General features: G+C 39.4%; 2 protein-coding genes across 4 annotated transcripts; one reads left to right on the top strand and one right to left on the bottom strand.

Moving 5' to 3' along the window:
• Nucleotides 1-14,744: 14,744 nt before the first annotated feature.
• On the top strand, nucleotides 14,745-16,028 carry LOC149072157 (uncharacterized protein F54H12.2-like). The gene has a single exon (XM_089246763.1). It carries the CDS (start codon nucleotides 14,745-14,747, stop codon nucleotides 16,026-16,028), a length of 1,284 nt encoding a protein of 427 aa, XP_089102889.1.
• A 2,097-nt stretch (nucleotides 16,029-18,125) lies between these two features.
• Nucleotides 18,126-24,676, bottom strand: LOC149072156 (uncharacterized). Of its 3 annotated transcripts, XM_089246350.1 has the most exons (4): nucleotides 24,487-24,676; nucleotides 22,056-22,115; nucleotides 21,891-21,950; nucleotides 18,126-21,785 (listed from the first exon to the last, which is right to left on the bottom strand). In XM_089246350.1, exons 1-4 carry the CDS (start codon nucleotides 24,637-24,639, stop codon nucleotides 18,174-18,176), a joined length of 3,885 nt encoding a protein of 1,294 aa, XP_089102476.1. In that variant the 5' UTR covers nucleotides 24,640-24,676; the 3' UTR covers nucleotides 18,126-18,173. The 3 variants fall into 3 exon arrangements, with proteins under 3 accessions (XP_089102476.1, XP_089102475.1, XP_089102477.1); XM_089246349.1 differs by having other exon boundaries at nucleotides 18,126-21,950; XM_089246351.1 differs by lacking the exon at nucleotides 21,891-21,950.
• Between the last annotated feature and the right edge of the window lie 1,224 nt (nucleotides 24,677-25,900).

Raw genomic sequence — 25,900 nt, 5'->3', positions numbered from 1 at the left:
CAGATACTTCACGTATTCCATATTATAGTCTATATTTATTGATCTCGGGAATCTCTTCGTGTTGTTGAAAAAATAAGTCGGATATATCTGAGTTTAATATTTATAATCATAAAGTGCTATGCAAAACAGTTATTCATGATTTCAGTTAAAATTATAAATTCTAGTAAGCATTGTTGAAAAACATTACATCATTATAAAAAAAATTCAAGAGAAAAAAATTCCTGTAAAATACGGGTCATTTGGTGACTGAATTACACAATCATTGCACTCATATAAATATAAATCAGGTAAAGTGTATACTGATAGATTATTGTTCCAGACTCTGCCACCAAACCAGGCTGGAAGAGATCTCGGCAATGAGATAAGTTTGGAGGCAGGGTTCTGACATTCATTCATTGATGATAGATTGGGATGATTGATTAGAGATGATTGATTAGAGATACCAGAGAATTTTCCAAGAAATGTTGAGCTCCCAACTTTCAAAAAGTAGTTTAAAATTAAAATAAATACTTTGAAGCTACCTTTAAAGATAGTTCCTTGTGGTATTTTAAATTTTTTTTTAAAAACTATAATGGTGATCTTGGGGGGAAGGGGCTACAGGAGATACATTCAGAGCTGGAACCAATGTTGCATTAAGAGTTGACTTTCAAGTGGTTTGGCTGAAACTGAAGGACGAAATCTGCTCCGAGTGGCAATCGTGGAGAGGTGGCCGCATTTATATTTTCCCTTATGTGGAAGCCAAATACACTGTGATTTTCACAATACACTGAAATTTTATTTTTATCTGCTTATTGGTTATGGACAAAATTGCTTCAGAAAGGCACCATTTTTCATGGTGAATAAATTTACAAAATATGGCCCTTTAGAGTATGAGAATGCTTCCATGTACACACAGTTTTTTGCTGCGCAGAAAAAAAATTCCCTATATTGTACAAGGCAGAACATTATTTTATCATTCCGCACAGATATCATAATTCTGCGAGCAAAGAAACAGGTCTGTGCAGATGTAATAAAAGGCAATGTGGCCCCCTATCTAGGATTACCCTATCTTTTACATTTCATGTAATAACATTTTTCCTTTTTATTGTGAGCACCTTGGTGCTGATCATCCCTCTCCCCCACCATCATGGAGCTGAGCTCTCGCCTACAGACAGACAGATTTTTGGTAGGGCCTCCTTTATAGTGAATTTACAGTGTAAAAAGAAACAAAAAACAATGAGGTTTGTCCCGGGCCCCCGTGCTAGAGCCCTGCCAGCCCTACCCTTGTAGGGGGTCATAGAGCTCACTTAAACCATTGAGGATGGATGTTTGATTTCATACTCAGCAGATATTCACTGACAACTCAGATGAACACCCTTTCAATGATTAGCATCATGATTATTTCAGTTAAAGCCATATGTCAAAGTTCTTGTGTGGGCGCTTTCTTATGGTGAGGGTTATAATCAAAGCTCTCGTTTCGTGAATATGCCTCCCAGTCATGGGCGGAGATACGGGGGGGGGCATTGCTTCCCCCCCCCAACGTCAAAGGTGGAGTCGACTGATCTAATGTATATATGTATATAAGAATTGACATCATCGTGCCCTCCCCCCAGCAATAATGTCCGTGCCCCCCCCCAGACTTCCAAGTCTATCTCCACCTATGCTCCCAGTAGGTTCACAGGGCTCCAACCTCGTGAATCCCAACCATAAGTTCAACCAGGCGCGGCATGCAGACCCGTGGCCCTCACATCCCGTAGTAGGGGCCCTACTACGATGTTTTTGGTGGGTAGCCAGTTCAAACTCTTCACGGGCCCCCCCTCTAATATGAATTTTTAGTGTGAAAAACAAAAATAGGATCACATTTGATGAGAATTATATCAGGCTCCTGTTGTGTTTTCTTTAACACTTTGTTAGCCGAGTGGATAACACATGGGTATTTATTTTGATGAGTATTTATTATTACGTTAGACTTAGATAGATTACATACATATAGATAGGAAGAATTTATAAAGCGGAAAGAGCAGAACATTTAGACATCTTGTCTACTTGATGTCCGAGGTGGAACTCACTAGTTCCCCTTACACAACACTAGGTGGCGTTGTATGTTCTTATCAGTTTAGTTCTTTTAGTCATTTCTTATAAGGACACCACATTCCTCCCCGCTAATTTAAAGATCCAACCGGACAGGAGCTTTCCTGGTTCGTTGGGAACGTCGCAAAGGAAAGGAAGTACTGGACGTCGCTGGTGCCTTAGCTGGTTCATTGGTTGGTAGATCGCTACTGATCTCTGCCGGAGTTGTCTGTTCTTCTGGAGCAAACTGCACTTCGGAGTCAGCAGCGACAGGAGTTGATGAAAGTTTGCCTGGAACTCGGGGTATCACCAAGCTTGGCTGGACTTGATTGCCAGCTGCTCTCATCTGGTCGATGTGACGTCGGAAGAGAGTTCCATTTACATCTACAGTGTAGTGCAGAACTCCGTCTTTGTTGAGAACAGTTCCGAACTTCCACTTGTTATTGGCGGATCTGTAATCTCGCACAGCCACACGATCTCCTGGCTCGAAAGTTCGGTCATAGAAGTCTGTGACCTCATTTCTGATCCTTTCTTGAACCCTGTTCTTGATATTTGGCAAGACTAGGTCTATCCTAGTTCGGATTTCTCTTTTTAGGAATAACATTCCTGGGCTTTGCATGGTAGTCGCATTTGGCGCTTTTCTGTAATTCAACAGAAACGTGCTCACTTTTTGGTAGATGTTTCCGGGAAATCTTTGCATCGCCCGAAGGGATTGTTTTAAGGTGTGAACGTATCTCTCTGCCTGCCCGTTGCTTGATGGTTTGAAGGGAGCACACGTTTTGTGCTTTATTCCATTATTCCTCATGAATATTTCAAACTCGTGTGATGTGAACTGAGGACCATTGTCACTCACTAACACTAAAGGCAGTCCAAATCGAGAGAAACAGTCCCGTAGGCATTCAACTGTCTTGAACGTGTTTGTTGATTTCATCGGGTATACTTCCATCCATTTAGAATGAGCATCGACTACGATCAAAAACATATGCTCGAATATGGGACCTGCGAAATCTACGTGAATTCTCTCCCACGGAGCACTCGGGTATTCCCAATGGTGTACCCTTGCTTTCACCGGATCGGACTTGAATCTGGAGCAATCTGGACAGTTTTTAGCAGCTTTTTCTATGTCGCTATCAATGTCCCTCCAGTAGACGTAGGATCGAGCAATTGCTTTCATTTTAACAATGCCCAGATGGCCTTGATGGAGTTCATCAAGAATTTGATTTCTAAATTTCTTCGGAATAAAAACTCTTTGGCCATGCATTATACATCCGTCCTGCAAGGTATACTCGGCTTCCTTCCCTCCTAAAGGTTCACCGAATTTCAATTTCCTCAGCAATGGACCCAACTCTTCATCATTTTGTGTCTCTTTTGCTAAATGTTGAGCTTTCACTGGTAGTGTTTCGATTTGATTCAACTGGAAGAGTTCTATGTCATCCTTGACAACTAAGTCTTCCGACCTCAAAGGAAATCGGGAAAGACAATCTGCATTTCCATGGTTCTGTGTGTTACGATAAATGATATCGAATTGATATGCTTGTAAGATCAAGGCATAATGCAGAAGTCGAGTAGCCGTCAACACTGGTAGACCTTTCTTCGAGCTGAATATCGCTACCAAAGGATTGTGATCTGTTATGAGAGTAAATCTTCGGCCTTTCAAGTAAAGCATAAATTTCTTTACTGCCCAGATAATTGCCAAAGCTTCTTTATCAATCTGGGAGTATCTCTGTTCCGTTTTCGTCAGCGTACGAGAAGCGAAGGCAATTGGTCTTTCTGTTCCATCTGGTAAGACATGTGATAGAACTGTTCCTATTCCCACTGGAGAAGCATCCGAAGCAAGAGTAAGAGGTAGTGTAGGATCATAGTGCATCAAGATTCGCTTTGAGCAAATTTCCTTTTTGATCTTCTTGAATGCAGTCTCACACTTTTTAGACCAACGCCACGGAACGTCCTTTTTTGTCAGCTCATTGAGAGGATAGGCAATGGTTGCCAGATTAGGACAAAATTTCCCGTAGAAATTTACCATGCCCAGAAAACTTTTTATTTCCTGAACGTTTTTCGGTGCGGGAACTTTCAAAATTGCTTCAGTTTTCTCATTTGTTTCACTTAGGCCATTTTCATCAATTTTGTGACCTAAGAAATTTATTTCTTTTTGAAAAAATGTGCTCTTTTTCAAATTTAACTTCAGCCCATGCTCCTGACATTTTTTGAAAAATTTTTCCAAAGCCCTGAGATGTGACTCGTCATTTGTTCCGGTCACTCTGGCGTCATCCATAAAAACTTTTACACCATCTATTCCTTGGAATAGCCCATCAATGTACCTCTGCCATATTGCTGGAGCTGCATTTAGGCCGTACATCAATCTTTTACAGGCGTATAACCCCTTATGAGTGTTTATGGTTAGGAGTCGTTGACTGTCAGGGTGCACTTTCATTTGCAAATATGCATGACTGAAATCCAATTTTGAAAATCGTTTACCCCCATTTAAACATGAGAATATTTCCTCAAACGTTGGTAAGGGATGCTGAGGCACCTCTAGCTTAGGATTTAATGTGACAGAATAATCTGCACATAACCTTATGGATCCGTCTGGTTTCACCACGGGAACAACTGGTGTAGCCCAATCTGAAGTTTCAACTCGCTCGATAATGCCTTCTCTTTCAAGCCGGTCTATTTCTTTTTCAACCCGGTCTTTTAATGCGAAGGGCACAGTTCTCGCTCTACGAAACTCTGGGGTAACATTTGGTTTTAGCTTTAGTTCCACTTCATGGTTATTTATCTCACCCAATTTGTTGTCGAAAATTTCTTTATAATCATCCAACAATTTTTTGAGATCCATGTCATTAGCGGTCCTCACAGCCTTAAGAGAGTTCCAGTCTAGATTGATTTTGTATAGCCATTCACGGCCAAAAATCGTGTCTAAATTTTCCCTCACCAAATATAAGTTCAAGTGCAACTTTTGTTTTCCGTACTCCACTTTCACAGTGACATATCCCGCTGGGACAATTTTTTCTCCATTGTATGTCCGGAATACTAAATTCGTAGGTTGAACTTTTTTCTTCGAGATTTTTCTGAATCTCTGTAAGCTCATTACTGATACTGTTCCACCCGTATCAACTTCCATACTCACTGGTTTATTGTCTATGTTGACAGTAACCATCATCGGAGGCTTTTTCGGCTCTTCACTCAATACCCTCTCTAACCCAAACATGGAAACGTCATTTTCGTTTTCCTCAACTGAAATCTGTTTCTGTTTGTTAGGTGTCGATTGAGTCTTCTTTGCCGCGTAGCAGGCTTTTTCTATATGCCCGATTTTTTTACAGAAGCGACATTTGCTAGCAATAAATCTGCAGGAGTCTTTATCGTGATTTGTCCCTGTGCATCGTATACACGGCGGATATTTGACAGCGGCGGCAGAGTAGTTTCTGTTTTGCGTGGGGAGTTTCGTTTTCCTCTTCCCCGCTTTCACTACCTTCAATTCTGCCGGCTTCCCGATAATCTCATTCGCCCCCTGAACAGCTTTCTCCATCGCCAGCGCGATCTTTATTGTTTTGTCTAGCTCGATGTCATCTTCCTCAAATAAACGATCGAGGATCGCTCTATCTCGGAGCCCACTAACGAAAACATCCCGAAGCATGGTGTTCAACATCTCTTGTTTATAATCGCACGCGATTGCGAGATGTCGCAATTCGGCTATATACGAACTGATGCTTTCGCCTTCGTTCTGCTTTCTGTTTATAAACATGTGCCTACTCGGTATAATCAATGCTTTAGGATTCAAATGGTTCTTCAAAACATTCTTTAAAATGGCGAATTCTTTCTCCGCTGGATTGTCCGGAGACAATAAATTTTTTAACAAGTTGTAGAGCTTTGCAGAAATGCTCGAAATTAAGACTTTAGCACGTTTTTCTTCTGGGACATTTTGAATGTCTAAAAACGCCTCGAAACGTTCTATAAACGAATCGAAAGTCTCTGAAGCTTCATCATATTTATCAAACGAAACCGTCACTTTTTGGTTTGTTGACGTTGAGCCTCGTTGCTCTTTGAGAGCTTCCATTAGAGCTTGATTCTGTCTTATTAACTCTTCAACTAAATTTTCCATCGTCAGAGATGTATGAAAAACTTTTTCTCCTACCTTTTGCAGTCTTCGAGTAAATACTCTATCCAACTTTTAAGATGGGCCTCGTCGCCACTTGTTGTGTTTTCTTTAACACTTTGTTAGCCGAGTGGATAACACATGGGTATTTATTTTGATGAGTATTTATTATTACGTTAGACTTAGATAGATTACATACATATAGATAGGAAGAATTTATAAAGCGGAAAGAGCAGAACATTTAGACATCTTGTCTACTTGATGTCCGAGGTGGAACTCACTAGTTCCCCTTACACAACACTAGGTGGCGTTGTATGTTCTTATCAGTTTAGTTCTTTTAGTCATTTCTTATAAGGACACCACAGCTCCCGTAGGCAGGAGCCCTTCCCGACTCACTCTTTTTGTAGGGGTCATGCAAGGACCTCAGTCCTGCGTAGAATAGCAGCTTCCACGATAAGATCAGGCACAATGATTTATGACAATTAATATGTAAATTAAGATGTGCTGCCTAGACCCCCTTTCATTTTCCCCTGTAGCTATGATTTTGGTGGGGAAGCAGTAAGGGCACACTTTTTTTTGGATTGAATGTACAAAAATTTGTGTTCTGTAGAACAGCCTCGTTATCATCAAGGGCTCCGCGAGAAACTTTATCCTGGTATACTGGGTGATTCAGAAAAGATGGGAAAAGCTTTAAGAGGTGATAGTACAAACCAATACAAACAATTGTCATCAAAGAATACATGGTCTACGACGGCCGCTGCGCAAACGTTAAAACGACATTCCTGTTGAAATTTATCGGGAGAAAAAGAATACCATGCCTGCAATATAACCTGGGGAAGAAGAAACCATATGCACATCTGTGTCACAGTGAATAAAAGGCGCTGACGCCAGCCCTGTGAAGTTATTCCAGCGTGCAACCGCGCGCGTTCTAATAGTTGTAACGTACGGGATAATGGCGCACTTTGATAATACTGAGTCCGCGCCTTTTATTCACTGTGACGCAGATTTACATACGGTTTCTTCTTCCCCAGGTTACATTTGCATTCATGTGCGTGTGTGTGGTGTTCTTTTTCTCCCGACAAATTTCAACAGAAATGCCGTTTTTAATGTTTGCGGAGTGGCCGTTTCGAAACGCGCTAGCTTGTTTGCTTTTCATGTCAGACCATACATTCTTTGATGACAATTGTTTGTATTGGTGTGTACTATCACTTCTTAAAGTTTTTCCCATCTTTTCTGAATCACCCTGTAGAGAACAGATATAGGTATACACATTGGCGTACGCAAGGAGGGTTTTGGGGTTTTAACTCCCCCCGAGTCAATATTAAAGTGTTATTTTGCAGGAAAAATCGGAAAACCCTCCTCAAGAAAATTCTGCGTACGCTTATGGGTATACAGAAATGAGACAATTGAATGAACGACATTATTTAAACCCAAAATTGCAAAAAGAGCCACAGCTATACGCGTTTCGAAACTATAGGAAGTTCCTTCATCAGTAGCAAAAACAAAACAACATGAGAAAAATAACGAAAAATACTTACAGCGGGTTTATTGTTTCTACAATAATTATTCTTCTCGATCACTATCACGTTCTCATTTGCGATTGGCTCTGCCATTTTTCTTTTTTTCTGTCCTCTGCTCTTGTTGCCGGTTCATTTTGAATTCGACTCTTTTGTCTACAACAGCGAGTAACTCCCGCTATATAAGGAGTATTTTTCGTTATTTTTCTTGTATTGTTTTTGCTACTGATGAAGGAACTTCCTATAGTTCCGAAACGCGAATAGCCGTGGTTCTTTTTGCAATTTTGGGTTCAAATAACATCGTTCATTCAATTGTCTTATCTAACCCAGGTAATTCATTTTCTATACAGAAATGGGCAGTCAGAACATTCCAGAGCCAAACAGCACGGCACTAGAGATTCTTCCATTATGGTGTTGGCTGAAAGAGGCATCCAAATTTGTGATGGGGAAATTGACTAAAGAAAGGAAAGTCATATTCGGAAAATTGTTGATAAAGATTGTAAAGATCTTTAACAAAAAGCGAAAGAACCTGATTTTTTTTTTTTTACAAACCAGCTTCTCTAGAGATAGGTGACACTTTTTGGAAGTCAAGAAAGGAGGTGTGTTGAGATGAATTAAGCATTGAATAGCAAAGAGTTGAATAGAGCATTTCAACATTGAAAAGTATTATATTTACCTGCCCTTATTTATCCACGCATTCCTTTCAAAATTACTTCGATGTGTAAAAATTTCCAAGAGTGAAAACATCGTCATAATAAATCTTTCACAAAAAATGCCACCCCCTATAATTATGCCGCCTCATGCCTGGCGCCGGTACTGCACAAAGTGTCCGAGAACGACAAAAGAGTTAAGAACCCCCCTGACTTATTTTATTAATTTTAATTTCCATGCCATGGTTTGAAAAAAGACTTAGAACTAAAATGTAAAGCAAGCAAGCTGTTATAATAAGTAGAGAACGCTCAAAAAGTACTCTTCTCTGCTAACAAAAAAAAACCATCCAACTCTTGGATCAACTAATAAGAAAATTTCATTTATTTTTACAGTACGTGTGGTATAGGCTTAACGGATAAGTAAATGAATAAGAGAATTCAGTTCCTAGTTAACTGAGGAGTGTTAGTATGTGCTAGTTAGTATTAGTGTAGCTACTTAGTACTGGGGAATGTTATTTACAATGTGTGCAAAGAATTCAGACATGGTTTATTAACTACAGCGGTACGCACTTATCTCTCTCGCTCTCTGGCCTCTTCTCTTTCTCCCTCTCTCTCTCAATATTCAATAATCACGGATACGAATTCACAAAGCTTTTTTTTCATTTTAAAAGAAGTTACTTATCCGGATTATTCTCGGAATCTGGGATGTACTTCCAACAATACACAGGACGAGTAGAAGAGCGATCGAGACAGCCTTGAGTAAGTATCTTCATCCATTCTGAGAAAATTGTACCAATCTTCCGATGAAAATCTCAATTCCTGTAATAATTTAACGTGCGAATATACGGTATATATATATTGTTGGCTTTTCCTTAACCAACCTTTGCACCACGTTACCCGTTTTTTGAATTAGTAACTTTTAGAGCAGTAACCATAGGCAGAGATCGACTTGGAAGTCTGGGGGCATGCCCATTATTGCTGGGGGGCACGAGGATGATGTCAATTCATATATACATTAGATCAGTCGACTCCACCTTTGACGCTGGGGGGGGGGGGGGGCGGGGCGGCAATGCCCTCACGCACTCCCACGACCTCCTATACAGGGGCGTAGCCAGAAATTTCGTTCGGGGGGGGGGGACCAAAGTGACAGAACAATGGATTTGGCCATCTTTTTCCCTTTTTTCGGCCATTTTCTCACATTTCGGGGGGGGGGGACCAGACCCCCAAGTCCCCCCCCCTCGCTACGCCCTTGCTCCTATATAACCTGTCTAGGTGGTCGTGCCCCCCCCCCGTATCTCCGCCCATGGCCGTAACCAATCCAACTGCACCCAAAGCATCATCTGTGGAAATCATATTCGAAAACTGAATTTTAGAGCGTTCATATATGAAAAAGACCGCGAAGAAAGAGATCGAAGGATGAAAATATCCCACAGATCACCTATATATAGGGTGACCATACGTCCCGTATTTCCCGGGACAGTGTCCCGGTTTTTCCCGTATTTTACACGAAGCCTACTTGAATTTTTATTCTCTATTGAAGTCAAAGATTGACATTATTTTTCAACTCAGAAATTATTTTATGATAATTACTACTATATATGAGAATATTAATCTGAACGTTTTTTTTTTCGTGGAATACATTTTAATCCACTGCTACTTGTGGTAATGCATCATTTCCCGCCATTGTGATTTTCCGTAATCTCAACAATATTTGGCAACTTTGTTTGGTTTTGGCGTCGTTTTTGGCGATTATTGGCAATGTCCCGTATTTTCCCGTATTTGGAATCCCGATGTCCCGTATTTCTCTCGAAGAAATATGGTCAGCTTTTTTATGACTAAATTTCCCCCCCCACACAATCGGAAAAATGTGCTGCCATCTAGCGGGGAACATACGTAATCAAGTATTTTACAATAGAAATGCATTGCACTGCATTAATTTTTTATTTTTTGCAAAAATTCTTTGTTTAATGAACTCTCATAATTTCCCACAAATACTAAGAAATTTCCCATTTGGGCAAATTTTAGCCAATTTTTCCCACGAGTTACCATCACTGCAACCCAGTGATGGTAACCTCCAAAGCGCTTGAAGAGTCGTTCTCTGCAAGCGCTTTGGTAACCTCTTCCAGCGAAATTTCCCTCAATAATTTCCCTTTTGACTAAATTTTTCCCACACATTCGGCAAAATGTGCTGTCATCTAGCGGGGAAAATACGTAATCAAGTATTTTACAATAGAAATGTATTGCACTGCATTAATTTTTTATTTTTTGCAAAAATTCTTTTGTTTAATGAACTCTTATAATTTCCCACAAATGCTAAGAAATTTCCCATTTGGGCAAATTTTAGCCACGAATATGGGAAATTTCCCACGAGTTACCATCACTGCTGCAACCACTGCAACTAGATGCTTGGTCAGCAGGGGCGCATATTTCGCACCGCTATTCCGCGATTACACGATTTTTTTCGTAATTTTTTCCACACAGCCAATCACGTTGTTTCAGCCTCTCCGATAATTTGCGTAACTCTACGATATCTTCATTTTCGTATCTGATCGCGGAACAGTGGTGCAAACAAGGTAGACATTTCCACTGATGTTCCGCGGGGCATTTCAAATGTGCAATCGCGCTATTTTCAATTTTATAAAAATGATTTTATTTTTTAAACCAACAAATTTATGCATTGAAAGCTAACGTAAATATTCAAACAGTTAAAGGAGGATAACGACTTCGAATTTCAGAAAATGCGATAGAAAATCCTTGTAAATTTTAGTAAAAAATTTCTCCAATTTATCAATACATTTTTCGATAGTAAATCGACTAAAAATAAACCGATAAATTATAGTATGAAAAATATATCGTGCATGTTAATAATCGCAAACAACTATGAAATATTTAAAGATAGAACTTCAGAAGAGTAAAGATATGCTAAATGGAATTACATTTTTTAGAGCATTATTATTGGTCTAGATAATTTTTTCTACATATTTTTTGTTTTAATATTTAATTGATTTATTATATACCAAAGTTTTAAGATTCGGCAAAATATAAACACATTATAAATTCGGTACAAATTGAAATATTCAAACAGCTAAGGGGGCGGATCACGAAAATCTTTTCGAATTTTAGTAAAATATTTCGATCCAATTTATCAATGCATTTTTCGTTAGCAAATCGACTAAAAAATAAACAGGAAAATTATTGTATGGAAAAATATATAATATGCACGTTAATTAGTCATAAAAAAAAACAGCTATAAAATATTTAAAAATCGGAACTTAGGAAAAGAAAAGACACTAAAAGACAACAACGTTTTTTATAAAGGGCCGTTCAAGTATTACGTCATCATCGATGGAGGGACGGTTTCCGATTTGCTGACTCTTGATGACAAGGGGGGGGGGGAGTTTGGATAATGCCTACGTCATCAACCACCCTTTATGAAAATATGAAATATTCTTAATGGCATCTTACTCGGTGAGCCTAAAACGAGAAAAACCTTTCGATAGTTTGTGGGCACTTGAAGTAACATCCCCCCCCCCATTGATAAGTGCCCTACAGAGTCACTTTAGTGATCTCTAAATTTTTCGCGCATCCAAGTGATTTGGAAATGTGTCCGGGCCGCTTAAGTGCTCTGGAACTGTGCCACTCATCACTCAAGTGATCCGTAATTATATGCCGCAATCACTTAAACAATCTGAGAATGTGCCGCGGGTAACTTGAGTGATGTAGAACCGCACTGGGGGGCCACTTAAGTGCTGTAAAACTACCCCCAGTAGCACAACGATATAGTACAATATTTGGACCATATCGTTATATATCGAAATGTCAGAGGAATATCAGATGTCATAACTATGATATAGAACGATCTCGTCTTATATGGTGCAAATTATTTATGATTTTAATTGATCAAGTCTTGATTATTTCAGCGAATATGTATTTGATTCCATGTGAATAATCTCTACTTTGAAGGACAATAACTTGGGACAATAGATTATTTTAATATAGTTTGAAAAACATAGATCTATATCGTGCACCTGACAAAGATCTATATCAGATTTTCGATATAGACCTGATAGTAGTGGGAAAAGGGGGTTTCTGGAACAAAGGACTTAGTACAGTCAAGGCTAGGACCGGAAAAAGGCGCAAAAGGCGTTCGATGTACGCATCCCGGTTTTACTCCCCCCCCCCCATTATAAAAGAGGAATGAACCCGTGTTCCACTTTCACTCCGATTAAAAAAAAAAAATGGAAGATGTATATCGAAATCCGAAGAGTGAGGGTAGTTATGGGGGTGTCGAACCATTATATCGAGCTCTAAAAGGGGAATTTTCTCGAACAAAAATAAGAAAGTGGTTAGAAGGGGAAAAATCTTACACACTCCATCGTGAAAGAAGAAAAAAGTTCCCCAGGAACCGTATTATAGTTGGTGCAATGAATCAACAATTCCAGGCTGATTTAGTTGACATGAGAAACCTGGTAAAATACAACGACGGTTATCAGTATATCTTAACGTGTATTGATGTGTTGTCTAAATATGCTTGGGCCATCCCGCTCAAAGACAAAACGGGGCGGAGCGTGGTGAAAGCGTTTGATCAAATATTTGTCGAAAGGCAACCACATGTTCTGCAAACGGATAAAGGCACCGAATTCAAGAATAAGGTCTTCCAAAAGTTTCTGAAGGAAAAAGGGGTCAAGTTCTTTACGACAGAGGATGACGTCACAAAGGCTGCGATAGCAGAAAGGTTCAATAAAACGCTGAAATCGAGGATGTGGCGATACTTCACAGAAAATAACACGCATAGATACATAGACGTGTTACAAGATCTGGTTTTTGGGTATAATAATAAGTTTCACAGGAGTATAATGATGAGTCCTACCGAAGTTAATAAAGAAAACGAAAAGAGGGTGTGGGACAACCTCTATGGGAAGAAAAAGGTTAAAAAAGTAAAACAAAGGTTTTTTATCGGTGACCAGGTTCGTATTTCTCGTACGAAACACCCTTTTGAAAAGGGATACGAGTCTAATTTTACACATGAAGTTTTCGTGGTGGATGAATACATACCGAGGGAGATACCCGTCTACAGACTAAAAGATTTGATGGGTGAAAAAATTGAAGGGACATTTTACGAACATGAAATGACGAAGACCACACTAGAAGACACCTTTCCTATAGAAAAAATTCTAAGAAAAAGGAAGAGGCAAGGTAAAACAGAGCTACTCGTAAAGTGGATGCATTATCCAGAAAAGTTTATATCATGGATATAAATACAGCGACTCAATCCATCTTTACTCATTTCAACAAGATGGCTTCGTTCTACTTAACGCTCCCAAGCGATTCGAGCATGAATTTCTTTCCTGATAACACCCTTTCCAACTTCGTCACAAAACTCCCCAGCGCGTTAGAGTTTGATTCGGATATGGAAGTAGCTCTATCAGAGCTGATATTTCCCCATTCTTTCCACAACATAACGGAACGGTCTAACAGCTTTGAATTTAATTCTGGAGATGGAGTGATAAAAAAAGGTGTCATCCCTTGTGGTTTCTACGAGAGTACCACAGACCTGATTAAGGTGATGACGAGAAATTTTAGAAAGGAAGATATTGATTTGATTTTCAACAAAACCACGAAAAAAGTGAAGGTGGCTACGAGGAAAGGTGCTAAGTTAATTCTACATACAGGAATAGCAGAGAATCTAGGTTTTGAACCCGGTGAGATAAAAGGAATGATGATAGAGGGGCCTTTCACGGCTGATCCGAAACTAGACTTTCATCTGTTGTACGTTTATTGTGATTCGAACCGCAGATTGTCGGCAACACCTTTGCCCCGTTATTAAGAATCGTAAAAACCGAAGGACACGATGGCGACATCGTCAACGCAGCCTTCGAGAGGGGTCACTACATCCCTCTAGCCCGAAGGAGTTTTGAAACAGTTCACATTCATATAAGGACGCACACAGGTCATCTCGTGTCATTTGAACGTGGGAAGGTGATAGTTAAACTCCACTTCCGACTGAAACATTTATGATGTCTTACCGCCCGTATCGCTGTTGTATAGACAGCGTAACTGATTATTACGTCAACCAAGCGGGTCAAGGTCTTGGATATTATCAGGGTATACCACTGCAACGGGGTTACGGTTTCGGTTCAATATTCAGCTCCCTTTTCCGATCGGCTATGCCTTTGTTCAAAAAAGGAGCGAAGGCTCTTGGCCGTCAGGTTCTCAGGTCAGGTGTAGATTTTGCCAATGACGTCGTACAAGGTAGAGATTTGAAAACAGCTGCGGTGGAAAGAGCAAAAGAGGCTGGTCGCTTGCTGAGTGATAAAGCTTCTACGAAAGTTAAAACAATGCTCGGAGGACATAAAAGGAAACGCTTAGCGAGAAAAAACGTCATTCGTAAGAAAGCTAGGAAGGCAACAGCACCCGATATTTTCGATTGAGAAGATGGCTCTCATCATGACAAACTCACCCGAGTGTCTCAAAAGCGAAGTAGATTTGTTCGCTTTACCCCCTACTCAAACCGCCATAGAAGGTGGAGAATGGATTGAATTTCTCCCACTTTCCAGTATTAAAGACGGTCCGATTGAGTTCAACATTACAGGTAGCACCGAAGATTACATAGACCTATCTTCCACACAACTACACGTCAAGTTGAGGGTCACAAAGAAGGACGGTAAACCACTTCTTGATACCGACCTAGTTTCTCCTGCGAATCTACCGCTACATTCCCTCTTCTCCCAAGTGGACGTCTCTCTCAATGGTAGGAATATCACGAATTCGTCTCACACCTACCCTTACAGAGCCTATATCGAAACTTTGCTGAACTATGGTCGAGATGCGAAGATGGGTCCCCTCACTATGGAAGGTTTCCACAAGGACACTGCAGGTTCCATGGCCGACCACGAAAATAACGAAGGTATGAAAGAGCGGTCAAAACACATTGCAAACAGCAGATCTTACGACCTATTGGGAAGAGTACACTGTTCACTTTTTTTTCAACAAAGACTGTTACTCAACTTGGTAGATGTTAAACTTAGATTAGTGCGTTCGAAACCATCGTTTTTTCTAATATCCTCGACAGCTGATTATAACGTGCACATAGATCATGCCAGCCTCTTTGTAAGGAAGGTGAGAGTTAACCCAGCTGTTGCCATCGGGCATGCTAAAGCATTGGAGAAGACCACTGCGAAATACCCTATCAATAGAGTACTTTGTAAGGTTTACTCTGTGGCACAGGGAAGCATGTCATTCGTCCAAGACAATGTGTATCTGGGTGCAATGCCTCAACGAGTTATCATCGGCCTAGTTGACAATGAATCTTTCAACGGTACATTTAGAAGCAACCCGTTCGATTTCAAGCATTACGATCTCAACTTCGTCTCCGTATATGTTGATGGTCGACCAGTCCCCCACAAACCCCTAGAGCCTAACTTTGAGACCGGAAACACCGTAAGAGCCTACAATAACCTGTTTCGAGTCGAGGAAGATCGTGGCATAGACATAACCAGAGAAGAATTTCATAGTGGTTACACTCTATTTTGTTTCTCCCTACTCCCCGACCAGAGCGACTGCGGACACTTACACTTGGTGAAACATAGTAATCTACGTGTGGAACTAAAGTTTGCGAAAGCACTACCTAAAACCATCTCGGTAATCATATATGGTGAGTTTCAGAACCTTATAGAGATAACAAAATCGAGAAGTGTATTGTGCGATTTCTCTGGCTGATGGATTCCGAACAGATTCGTCGAGCACTCCGCAGAGACCCGAAAACGAAAAAAGTTTTCAGGAACGTTTACGCTAGTGACGCGTTGCCTTCGAGAATACGAAATTATCCTACAGCTCTGATCGTTAACACAGATACCAGTGCAGAGTCTGGAACACATTGGTTGGCTATATATCTTCATGACAATTTGACCGCGGAGTTTTTTGACTCATTCGGAAGACATCCTTCAAACTTTCAGAAAGGTAATATCACGAAATTCCTGAGAAGATATCAACGACTCACCTACAATGACGTGGCGCTGCAGTCAGCTGATACCCAAGTTTGTGGCTATTATGTTATTTATTACGTGTACTGTAAATGTATGGGTGAAAGTATGAATTCTATTGTATCTCGCTTCAATGTGAACAACGATTTACGTGTGTTTAACTTTGTAAGAAAATACTTTTCTTTTTAATAAAATTGATTTGCACAACTCATGTCTCATCATTTTTCACGATGGAACCGTTAACGTTACACCATCCATTCACTGCCGTCTGTGCAGGTGCAAGCGGTAGCGGGAAAACATATTTTTTAAAGGGTCTGCTCGAACATCGTGAAAGGCTTATCAAACCTTTACCGAAACGCGTGATATGGTTTTACGGAGAATCTCAGCCACTGCACGAGGAAATTAGAGATGTTGAATTCCGAGACGATTGTAATTTCGAGGGAGTCTCCAATGCCTTACTGATTTTCGATGATTTTATGTCAGAGTTATCGGGAGAAGAGAAAATGGTTAAGCTATTTACTAAGTATAGCCACCATCGAAATTTATCGGTTATCTTTGTAACTCAGAATTTCTTTCATAAGAAACTGCGGGAAATAACGCTAAACGCGCATTATATTTTCCTGTTTAAAAACCGGAGGGATTTGAACCAAATCACCCATTTGGGGAGACAGTTGTATCCTACGAAATTAAATTTTTTCGAAGAAAGTTACGCAGATGCAACGAAATCTCCGTATTCATATTTATCGATCGATCTTAGGCAAGAAACGGATGAAAAAATGCGTTTACGCACCAACGTGTTACCCACGCAAACGCAGTATGTCTATCAACCGAGACGTTAAAAGACTGGGTACGTCAGCGACACTATTTATTCAACGATATGTCCGCGAGGAAGCAACAAGTGCTGAGATTGTTAAGCGGATGTCCTCAAAGACAACGTAAAGAATTATTGAAGCGGTTACCAAATTCTGACATCAAAACCGTTTGTGAATGTGCATTGAATTTACTGCATGGTAATATCCCAATATCCACCCTCCAAAAAGCTAAACTTCAAAAGTATAAAGGTTTGCTCCGTACGTTAGCAAAGAGGAAAACACCTCTTTATAAAAAGAGAAAGATCCTCATACAAAAAGGTGGTTTCCTTCAAGTTCTTTTACCCGCTGCAATCGGTTTGATTTCAAGTCTGATAGGACATGGAATTCGCTAAAAAAGTTATGGTACTTGTTCCAGAAGATAGAATGAACCGCCATGTTATTAAAGAGCCGCAGCTTACGGAACTAGATACTGAAATGGCGAAGATACTGAACAGTGAATTACCGAACGAGGTTAAAATAAAGTTTTATCAACAGATTTTGAACAAGAGGAATACTGCCTTAGGAAACAATTCGCCACTCGACCGTTTCGATGAAGAAGAAGAAGAACCTAAAATGCGCGATCTCAGTAAACCGCCGTTGAAGAAAAGTGCATCATCTGATATATTGTTAAATTTACCGAAATCTCACCGTGAAATATCGGGAAAAATTATAAGTCACCTTAAAGATTACCCAAATGTTATCAAATGGTCACCGAGCGGTCAGCTTGTGTATAAAGGGGTGGAGATAGATAATACAAATATTTCCGAACTGTTATCCAGTGTCGTGAGCATTCAAAAAAAGAAACCTGTTCCGGGTGAGAAAGAGTTTCTTCAAGGTTTATACGAGATAAGTTTACCGCATTATTACATAAGAAATAAAAAATATATGAAAAGATGGCTTGAGTTGTAAAAAACGTACTGGAAATAAAGATTTTCTTCTCTGAATTGTGTCTCCTGTTGTTAAAAAAAAAACACACACACACAATCGTTTAGAAACATGTACAATAAGCATTTATTTTTCTGTTGGTTACATCAACTTTCTTCTTCTCCGTGGGGATTAATCGCGTGGTGTCCATAAGCTAATGTTGAGACCCCATCATCTAATATATAGCGTTTGTCATCAAGGGGACAAAGACTTACTTTTCGTACCATGGTTGTGTGGAGTTGGTGCTTAGTGTTCGTGATTTTTACCATCGTATGTCTGTACCGCACTTGATCGAAAAGCGAAGACTTGTACAGCTCATGATGCAGTTGATTGCGGGAAACGGTTTTGCTGACTCCCTTGGCCGTTTTCTTGTTTTCCTTAGCCGTAACAATGCTGTACATTTTTGAACGAAGACCGACAAACGATAGAATGGGGTCACCGGGGCATTCGTCCTTCATCAACCCGAGCACTGCTTTGTTATGAGGGTTGTAAAGGGTGTGATTTGGAGGAAAATTGGAAGTGTCGAATTCGTCCATGTTGGATTTTATCACGCGGTGTAGATTTTGGGTTTCGATTGCATACGTTAGCGAATCTGTGTCGGTGAAGAGAAGTTGCGCTTTTTCTCCGAACCGTGATTTAACCCACCGATAGTGAAAATCATAAATTTTGATTTTACTCACGTCCAGAACTACGAAACCCACATACATAGGACGAACTAATTTCAGTTTTAACCTTTTCATTTTTATGGCAACCAATCCATTGCTAAAAATTCTGAAGGCTTCAAAGGCTGGGGATGCAATTAATTTTTTAGCTTTTTTCTCTTTATGCACAATTTTTACGTTAACATGCTTCCGCTGGTTTTCCATGGTTTTCCCGAATACTGCATTGTTCATCAGTTTGAAGAACGATTTTTCGAAATCGTTCGAAGCTGCTTGACGGCGTTCGGTATTAAAGTCAATGTACGGTTTCAGCCACGGTTTTTGATTGAACTCTATAACCCTTTTTATATATTTTATTTTGAGACCGAGGGTGAGGTAGAGTTGGAGGTTGCGATAATGTACTACATAGTTTTCTTTGTCGTATAAATTGGGAACTAGCTTTGTGCATTCGGACGGTTTCCCCTCCGGGTTAATTTTCCCCCACACGCTCTTCATATGGTTTGAAAACAACTTTTCTGTTATCACCATGTTTTCAGGTGCTAGCGGATAATCGTTATGGTCATTGTGAAGTTCTTTGGGGTATTCTAGCCCGACTTCCAAGACATAGCCTTTCGGAGAGTCCTCGGGAACGTTTGCGATGTCTATGTTAGATATTTCCTCTGTGCTCAACCATCGGAAACCTGAATATGGTAGGTATTGGGACATAGCGTAACCATAAAGGTTATTTGCATCCCAATACACTATTTCTTTGGTCGGTTGATTGGGTTCAAACTGTTCGCTGTATCGGCTGTTAGCCTCAGCGTAACGATGGGTGATCATAGAAACACCTCCTCTAATACCGGATTCAAAAAACAAATGCATGTCTATGTCTGTGAGAAGTTCCAAATTAATATCGGTCATCCTCAGACATGCCGAAAAAGCCAAACCAGGGCCTGTATACATATGCGCAGGGTCAATTTTGTAATAGCTCATGCTAAGGTTCCTGAAACGTTCGAACACGTCTGCTAGTAAAAGCACGTCTGATTTTACGTAAAGGTCATGATAATCACCGAGATGTTGAATGCCGAATTTTTCCCATACGAGTTGTGCATGAGTGTAATCATCCACACTTATATCGGTTCCAGTTAGACTGCTGAAGAAAGCTTCGCGGGGTGGTAATTCAGTCTCTGAAAATCGAGAGAACGAGTCGATGTACTCGTACGGGTACACCCCTTTCCTCACAAGTAGGTCAGCATCTTCGAAAATGCTGTCAGTCAATCGAAAATCTGAACGGGTAAGATTGCCAACCAACTTATCTAAAGAAGCCGGTAGGAATTGAAATGAGTCTAAGAAACGTAAATCCCCAATCGAGAAAGAAATGTATTTCTCCAAATTATTAGGGATGACTGAGATATCCTGATCTTTGAAGAGCCCTGCCGCCTGCATGACTAGATGACTGTCATACCCTCTCAAATTATGTATTATTACAGGTACATGGTTAGAATATTTCAGCTGTAAATTGCACGCGTTATGCAACGCTGCAACGAACTCACCCGATATGTGGTCATGGTGTCGAACTCTATCACCACCCAACGGTTTCTCACACGTCATACATACAACAGCATCCTGAAATTTTTTCTCGTCTTCTTGGGATATGTTAAGGGGCTTCACGGTGTTAAGAATGTTTTGAATGCTAGCGTTCTCCTTCACCAGCATGTGAAGGAATACCTGCACGCAATCTTCTCCTCTATACACCACTGGGGGTTTATAAAGTGTGGTGTCAGGGCCTACTATAATATAACTGAAACCACTTGGTACATGTTTTTCTGTGTGGGTAGTGGATGAGTGTGTTGGGTTCGGAGTACAGCAAGAAATTTTCTCTAAGATACACTCAAAGTCAGCGTAAATCGTGAAAGGAACACGTAGCTGATACTGGTGCTGAGTGAATCTAAGCCATTTTTCATCTTCATTAGGCATACATATTCGTTGTAGACCGTGAGGTTTGCAATACTCTTTATGTTCGACCAACAAATTTTCTCTAGAAAACCTGTGTAGACAGTAAGGACAATAGAACCGAGCACCTTTATGCTTAGTTAGAGGGGATAACAACCTACTCATGTTTTTTATTAGACTGTAATGACTGGTATTTTCGTTACATATGTATAGCAAGTCAACGTGGTGAAGACGTTGGGTTGCCTCTGTCACCCTCATCGTGAAGATTTCATTATCCGCTAACCCATAGACATTGACAGAAATGTGTGGGTTCTGTTCTTCAAAGCGATTTATTTGGGTTATTTTGACTGGGAGCTCTATCCCACCCATGTTCAACTCATGCTCGAACTGTAGATATTTTGATACTCGTTGCGGATTCTCGTCTTGGGGGTGAAGGGCTGCTAATACACTCCAAATAAAACATTTATTATCCGTGTTTGAGATGTTTATAATCGCTTTTCTGTTCACGATTGATGGAGGTATGGGTAAGTAAGAAGCTGCTGCTAATGGGTTGTAGGCAGCTATATTCAGGTCTAATTTTAAAACCTTATCAAAGACCCACCCGCTGCCCATTCTTGTAAACTCGTCGAGCGAAGACAGAATTTTTTTGATAGCTGAATCTATCTTATCACCGAGTTCATCCTCAGAATGTATGAGTTCCACTCTCGAGCGGAAAAAAGGTTGTATAAATTCAATTTCATTGGATTCTGTTCTTCTTGAGAAGAGAACGTTCAGCACAATATAAAATTTAAGAGCCTTTTTCACACCTACTTCCCGGAGTATGATGTTTTGTATTTCGACTCGAACCTCGTTAAAGAAAAGAATGGGGTCATATGCGTTATCGGAAGTTGGTTCTATCACTATAACTGTGAAAGTGTTCAACGCATCTTCCTGTTGGTTTGGGGGAGCACCCGCCCCATGAAAGCATTGCCGCTCGTGATTTCGTCTGTTATCGCCTCGGGAAAAGCGTCTGCTGCATTTTCTACAAGTAAAAATTTTTTCTTTTGAGTGGATTCTTGTATGTCGACGTAAATCATGTAACCTTTTAAACACCTTACCACAAGTCTTGCAAGAGTTCGGTTGCGCATCCTGAAAGCAGAAATGCAACAACGTCTGAGAAATAATAATAAAATTCTCGAATCCTTTCATGTGTTTAAGTTTTTCCCTCAGTAATCTATAAACTTGATTACTTACCGTCTGTTTCGATGTGCCCGGCAAACAACCATCTTGTTCATGAGAATTCGATTGCGCATCCTGAAAGCAGAAATGCAACAACGTCTGAGAAATAATAATAAAATTCTCGAATCCTTTCATATGTTTAAGTTTTTTCCTCAGTAATCTATAAATTTGATTACTTACCGTCTGTTTCGATGTGCCTGGCAAGCAACCATCTTGTTCATGAGAGTTCGATTGCGCATCCTGAAAGTAGAAATGCAACAACGTCTGAGAAATAATAATACAAACAGATAAAATACCTGACGAAGTGGGTACAAAAAATCTATTCATTTTATCTAAAATAATACACTATTCATATAAATAAAATTAGTTGTCTTATGGAAAAACAAAATACGTAAACATCAGGTACCCATAAGATTAAATGGCAACATCAAACACTATAATGAAAGAAACGGTCATGGTTGACGATATGGGAGAAAGACATTAATTTTATCGTTATGTGATTTTTATCTCAATCGATTCTTATGTCAGACATATCATTGACTATCCATACTGAAGTTGCCTTGTGCAGACATGGTTAATTATTATCTGTTTAATATGCATAAAAATGTGGAATTTTGATTTATGGTTTTTAAGTTTTTTCTCTTCTGGGAAAAAAATATTTCTGACCTGTTCTCAATTAATGTAACTCTTAAGTTGTTCACATCTCTCATATAGCACATCGATTTGAGTCACTGAGTATATAAGCGACTTTGAAGTAATATTCACAGGAAAACTCTTAGGGAAACATTGGAGTTCATTCTCCAAGATCAGATCTTGGTTTACCAGAAAATACCGGTCCTTTTTTATAAAACTTTTACTTCGTTTCTTAACCCATTAACGCCGGTTGGTATGGAAATTTGCCATTCGAAATTTTAATTTTTTCCTTTGTCAATAAATGGCTGAAGTGGTATCCTCATTATTTTTGTTATTCTCCGTTAATGGGTAAATACGAATTTTGAAAATATGTCTAATAGATTTGATTAAACGAGTAGAAAAATCTAACGCTAACAAACGTCAATCCGGAAAAGTTTTGCGCTTCATAAAATACTAGCTATAATACCCGACGTTGCCCGGGTTTTCTTCAATGAAGCTTTTTGGATCACTTGATATCTCCCTCTTTCTTTGAGGGACATGCAAACCGTGTCTAAGTTAACCAATATGATGACTCAGAAACGTAGAAATGTATATATATATTTTTTTCCTTTCTTAAAGAGAGCTAGGTATTTCGACCCTTCTTTTTGAACTTCAAGTTATCCATCTGCCTATTTCAGCTTCCGCAAATGCTTGGTTAAAGCTGTGGAATTTCTTCGATGCACTTTATGGGTCCATAATTAATTTTAAAAACAACTTAAACTATATGAATTTATGCAGTTGAATATTAACGGAGACATTAATTTTCATGCTTGAGAAGATATAAATGAAAAGTTGAAAGCAATGTTATTGCATGAATATCCAACTCGAAAATAGTCCCGACTAATTACTTCGTATTTAATTTTTTTTGGGCTTCGTATCTCTAAACGGACTCAATATTTCAAAACTTGAGAATTCAATACAATTTTTTAAATGATTTATGTGGTGAAAAACCCCACTAAATTTCTGCATTTCTATAGTAAAATCAGCAATTTTAACACTGATTTCAATGAGGATCACCATTTTCCAGGTCCTCAAAGCGATGATGATTATAACGTCTATTCGAAAAGCCTCATTACTGGGAGTATTGAAAATGTAGCAAACCATTATAAAGGCATAAACTATTATACATACACTGACAGAAGTGACAAACCATTAATAAAGGCATATCTGAAACGTATTGTTAGGGAACCACGGTAACCAAAGCAAACGTTCTGAAAGTAATTGTTGAGACCCAAAACCCATTTGTTGCCAGACAGTTTTTCACCCATTTACCCAGGTCTGACAAAAGTAGCCTATTGTTTAAGTCGGGTCCCATTTGGTACATATGCAAAATTTGACGACGATCGATCTAAAATTGTAGATTTCCATAGAGAATATATACACACACAAAATCAATTTATATATAATGATATCCCCCCAAATACTTCAGATCTCATGTGACCAAAGTATGATTATTTTGAATCAAACTAGCCCCCTCCCCATTATAAAACCCTTTTTTCGGTGTTGATAAATATTTATTGTTCAATAAAATATAAGAGAATTTATACTCAGTTGGATACATAATATAGTAACCGTCAATGCTTTGCAATGTTCTAGAAACTTGGGAATTCATTGTCTATTAAAATATTTTGATTCAAATGCACAATGACAGAATTTCATAAATTCTACGAAAATTTTTTTTTCTTCCTATTATTTGAACTCTGATTTGTGAAAGTTAAAATGTTACTGGGTTGGATCTAATGTTTAGAGTTCAACCAGTCTTCCATATGGGTAACGTGTAATCCAGTATTAGAGAAAAATCCCTGTATTTGAACCGGAAAATTTAAACATTTCAAAATCAAGTCTTTCTTCAAACCCAAACATAACATATACTAATAAGTAATACTAATTAGAATTAATTGTAAAATAAATTTAAAGTAATAATATCAAAAGAACTTACAGTAACTTTCTGCTTTTTCGGAGAAGACGGTGTATCGAAGAAGTCTGGTTGCACTTCGCTAAAATGTTCTTCGATTTCGTAGAAGTCGCACAACGCGTTCAGTTCGTCAAGAGGTATGCCAAAGTCCAGAAAATCTTCGTTAAGATCCGACATCTTTCAAGTGAGGAGAGTTCATCAAGCGGATGGGGTTTTTATTCACCTAGGGGGGGGGGGAAGAAGAAAGTTGATGGGGCTATTTCCCTCATAGCATCCAACAGGGTAGGGGATCTTTACGTGAATAGAGGTCCTTCACGCGTAAAATAAAGTTTTCAAAATCTAACTTGTTTAAAAAGTTCGGATGAACATTCAAATCCCTAGCAATACTCTTCATGTTAATTTTAGCGAACGCCCGGTTGAAATATCGCACGAGTCGTATGTCAAAAGATTGGCTTAAACAATCATGAGAACTCTGACCCGGGGCATCAAGATCACATCCATCACACTGGAAGATGTCGTTGATACATTCCTCGAGCATGTCACTGAGTTTTTCAGCATATACAATTTCAGGATCCACGGTCTCTGAAAATGATCCGTTTTTCTTCATGCAATCCTGCATGAAGTCGATGCACTTCACACGTCTTAAATACGACGAGCACTTCGCTGCCGGATCAGCTAACTTCATGAAACAATCGCGGTAGATTGTTATATAGTTCTTAGCCGTATTGAATGTACCGTCTTCTTTTTTGTAAATCGGTTGAAGCAACACCTTTTCTCCGTCTGACTTCACCAACAGATCTTCGCATACCACAAAAAAGAATACTTTTCGGGGTTCATTCGACATCATCTCCCGTAAGGTCTCAAATACGTAGGGCGTCATCGATATCCCTTTCTTTGTAGGGATAAGGAATCCATCTCCACCAGATTCAAACATTCGTAAGTGAACTTTTAAAGTATTTTTGAAGATGACTACCGATAGGTGTACGCCATCACATACGGGAAACATGCTCACTTCGCTGGGTGCTATTTTCGGACGTTTCATCGAGTTGGTCTCATCTTCCTTCTGAACACGTTTTACGGCGTTCATAGTATCCTTGCTGGATGTTGTTTCCATGGCAGATAACTGAAAATATAATGAAAAATATTTTATCGTCTATCTATAATTATTTAAAACGAAAATAAAATAGAATATAAGAAATATTAAATTTTTACTTACACGAGAGTTCGTGAAGACGTGGAACTACTTCAGGAGCAGCAGATGAAGCAACTGAAAATGAGGGTAGCACCTGTATAAATAGGTAGTTGGCGTTATCCGCTTGCGGAAGAAAATGCAGTGATTTAATATGAGAATGCTAGTGCGTTAGCAGGTGTTCGGACCGAAAGTAAAAGTGGCTTTTTGTCAGCGGTGAAAGTTTTCTTGGAAAAAAAGTATATGCTA

This window comes from Pholcus phalangioides, unplaced genomic scaffold, assembly GCF_987345545.1.
Source record: "Pholcus phalangioides strain wild (caught in Gottingen) unplaced genomic scaffold, Ppha-v1.0 ptg000017l_1, whole genome shotgun sequence".
NCBI lineage: Eukaryota > Metazoa > Arthropoda > Arachnida > Araneae > Pholcidae > Pholcus > Pholcus phalangioides.
The sequence above is the reverse complement of the archived record's forward strand: the minus strand, read 5'-3'. Positions and strand labels throughout refer to the sequence as shown.

Bases quoted from the DNA above. Each gene is read 5' to 3' on its own strand.
- LOC149072157 (XM_089246763.1), top strand. From the start codon at position 14,745: ATGGCTCTCATCATGACAAACTCACCCGAGTGTCTCAAAAGCGAAGTA.
- LOC149072156 (XM_089246349.1), bottom strand. From the start codon at position 24,639: ATGTCGGATCTTAACGAAGATTTTCTGGACTTTGGCATACCTCTTGAC. The intron at 22,116-24,486 runs GTAAGTTCTTTT...TTCTACTTTCAG, and splicing joins CGAAAAAGCAGAAAGTTACT to GATGCGCAATCGAACTCTCA. The intron at 21,951-22,055 runs GTAAGTAATCAA...TTCTGCTTTCAG, and splicing joins CAGGCACATCGAAACAGACG to GATGCGCAATCGAATTCTCA.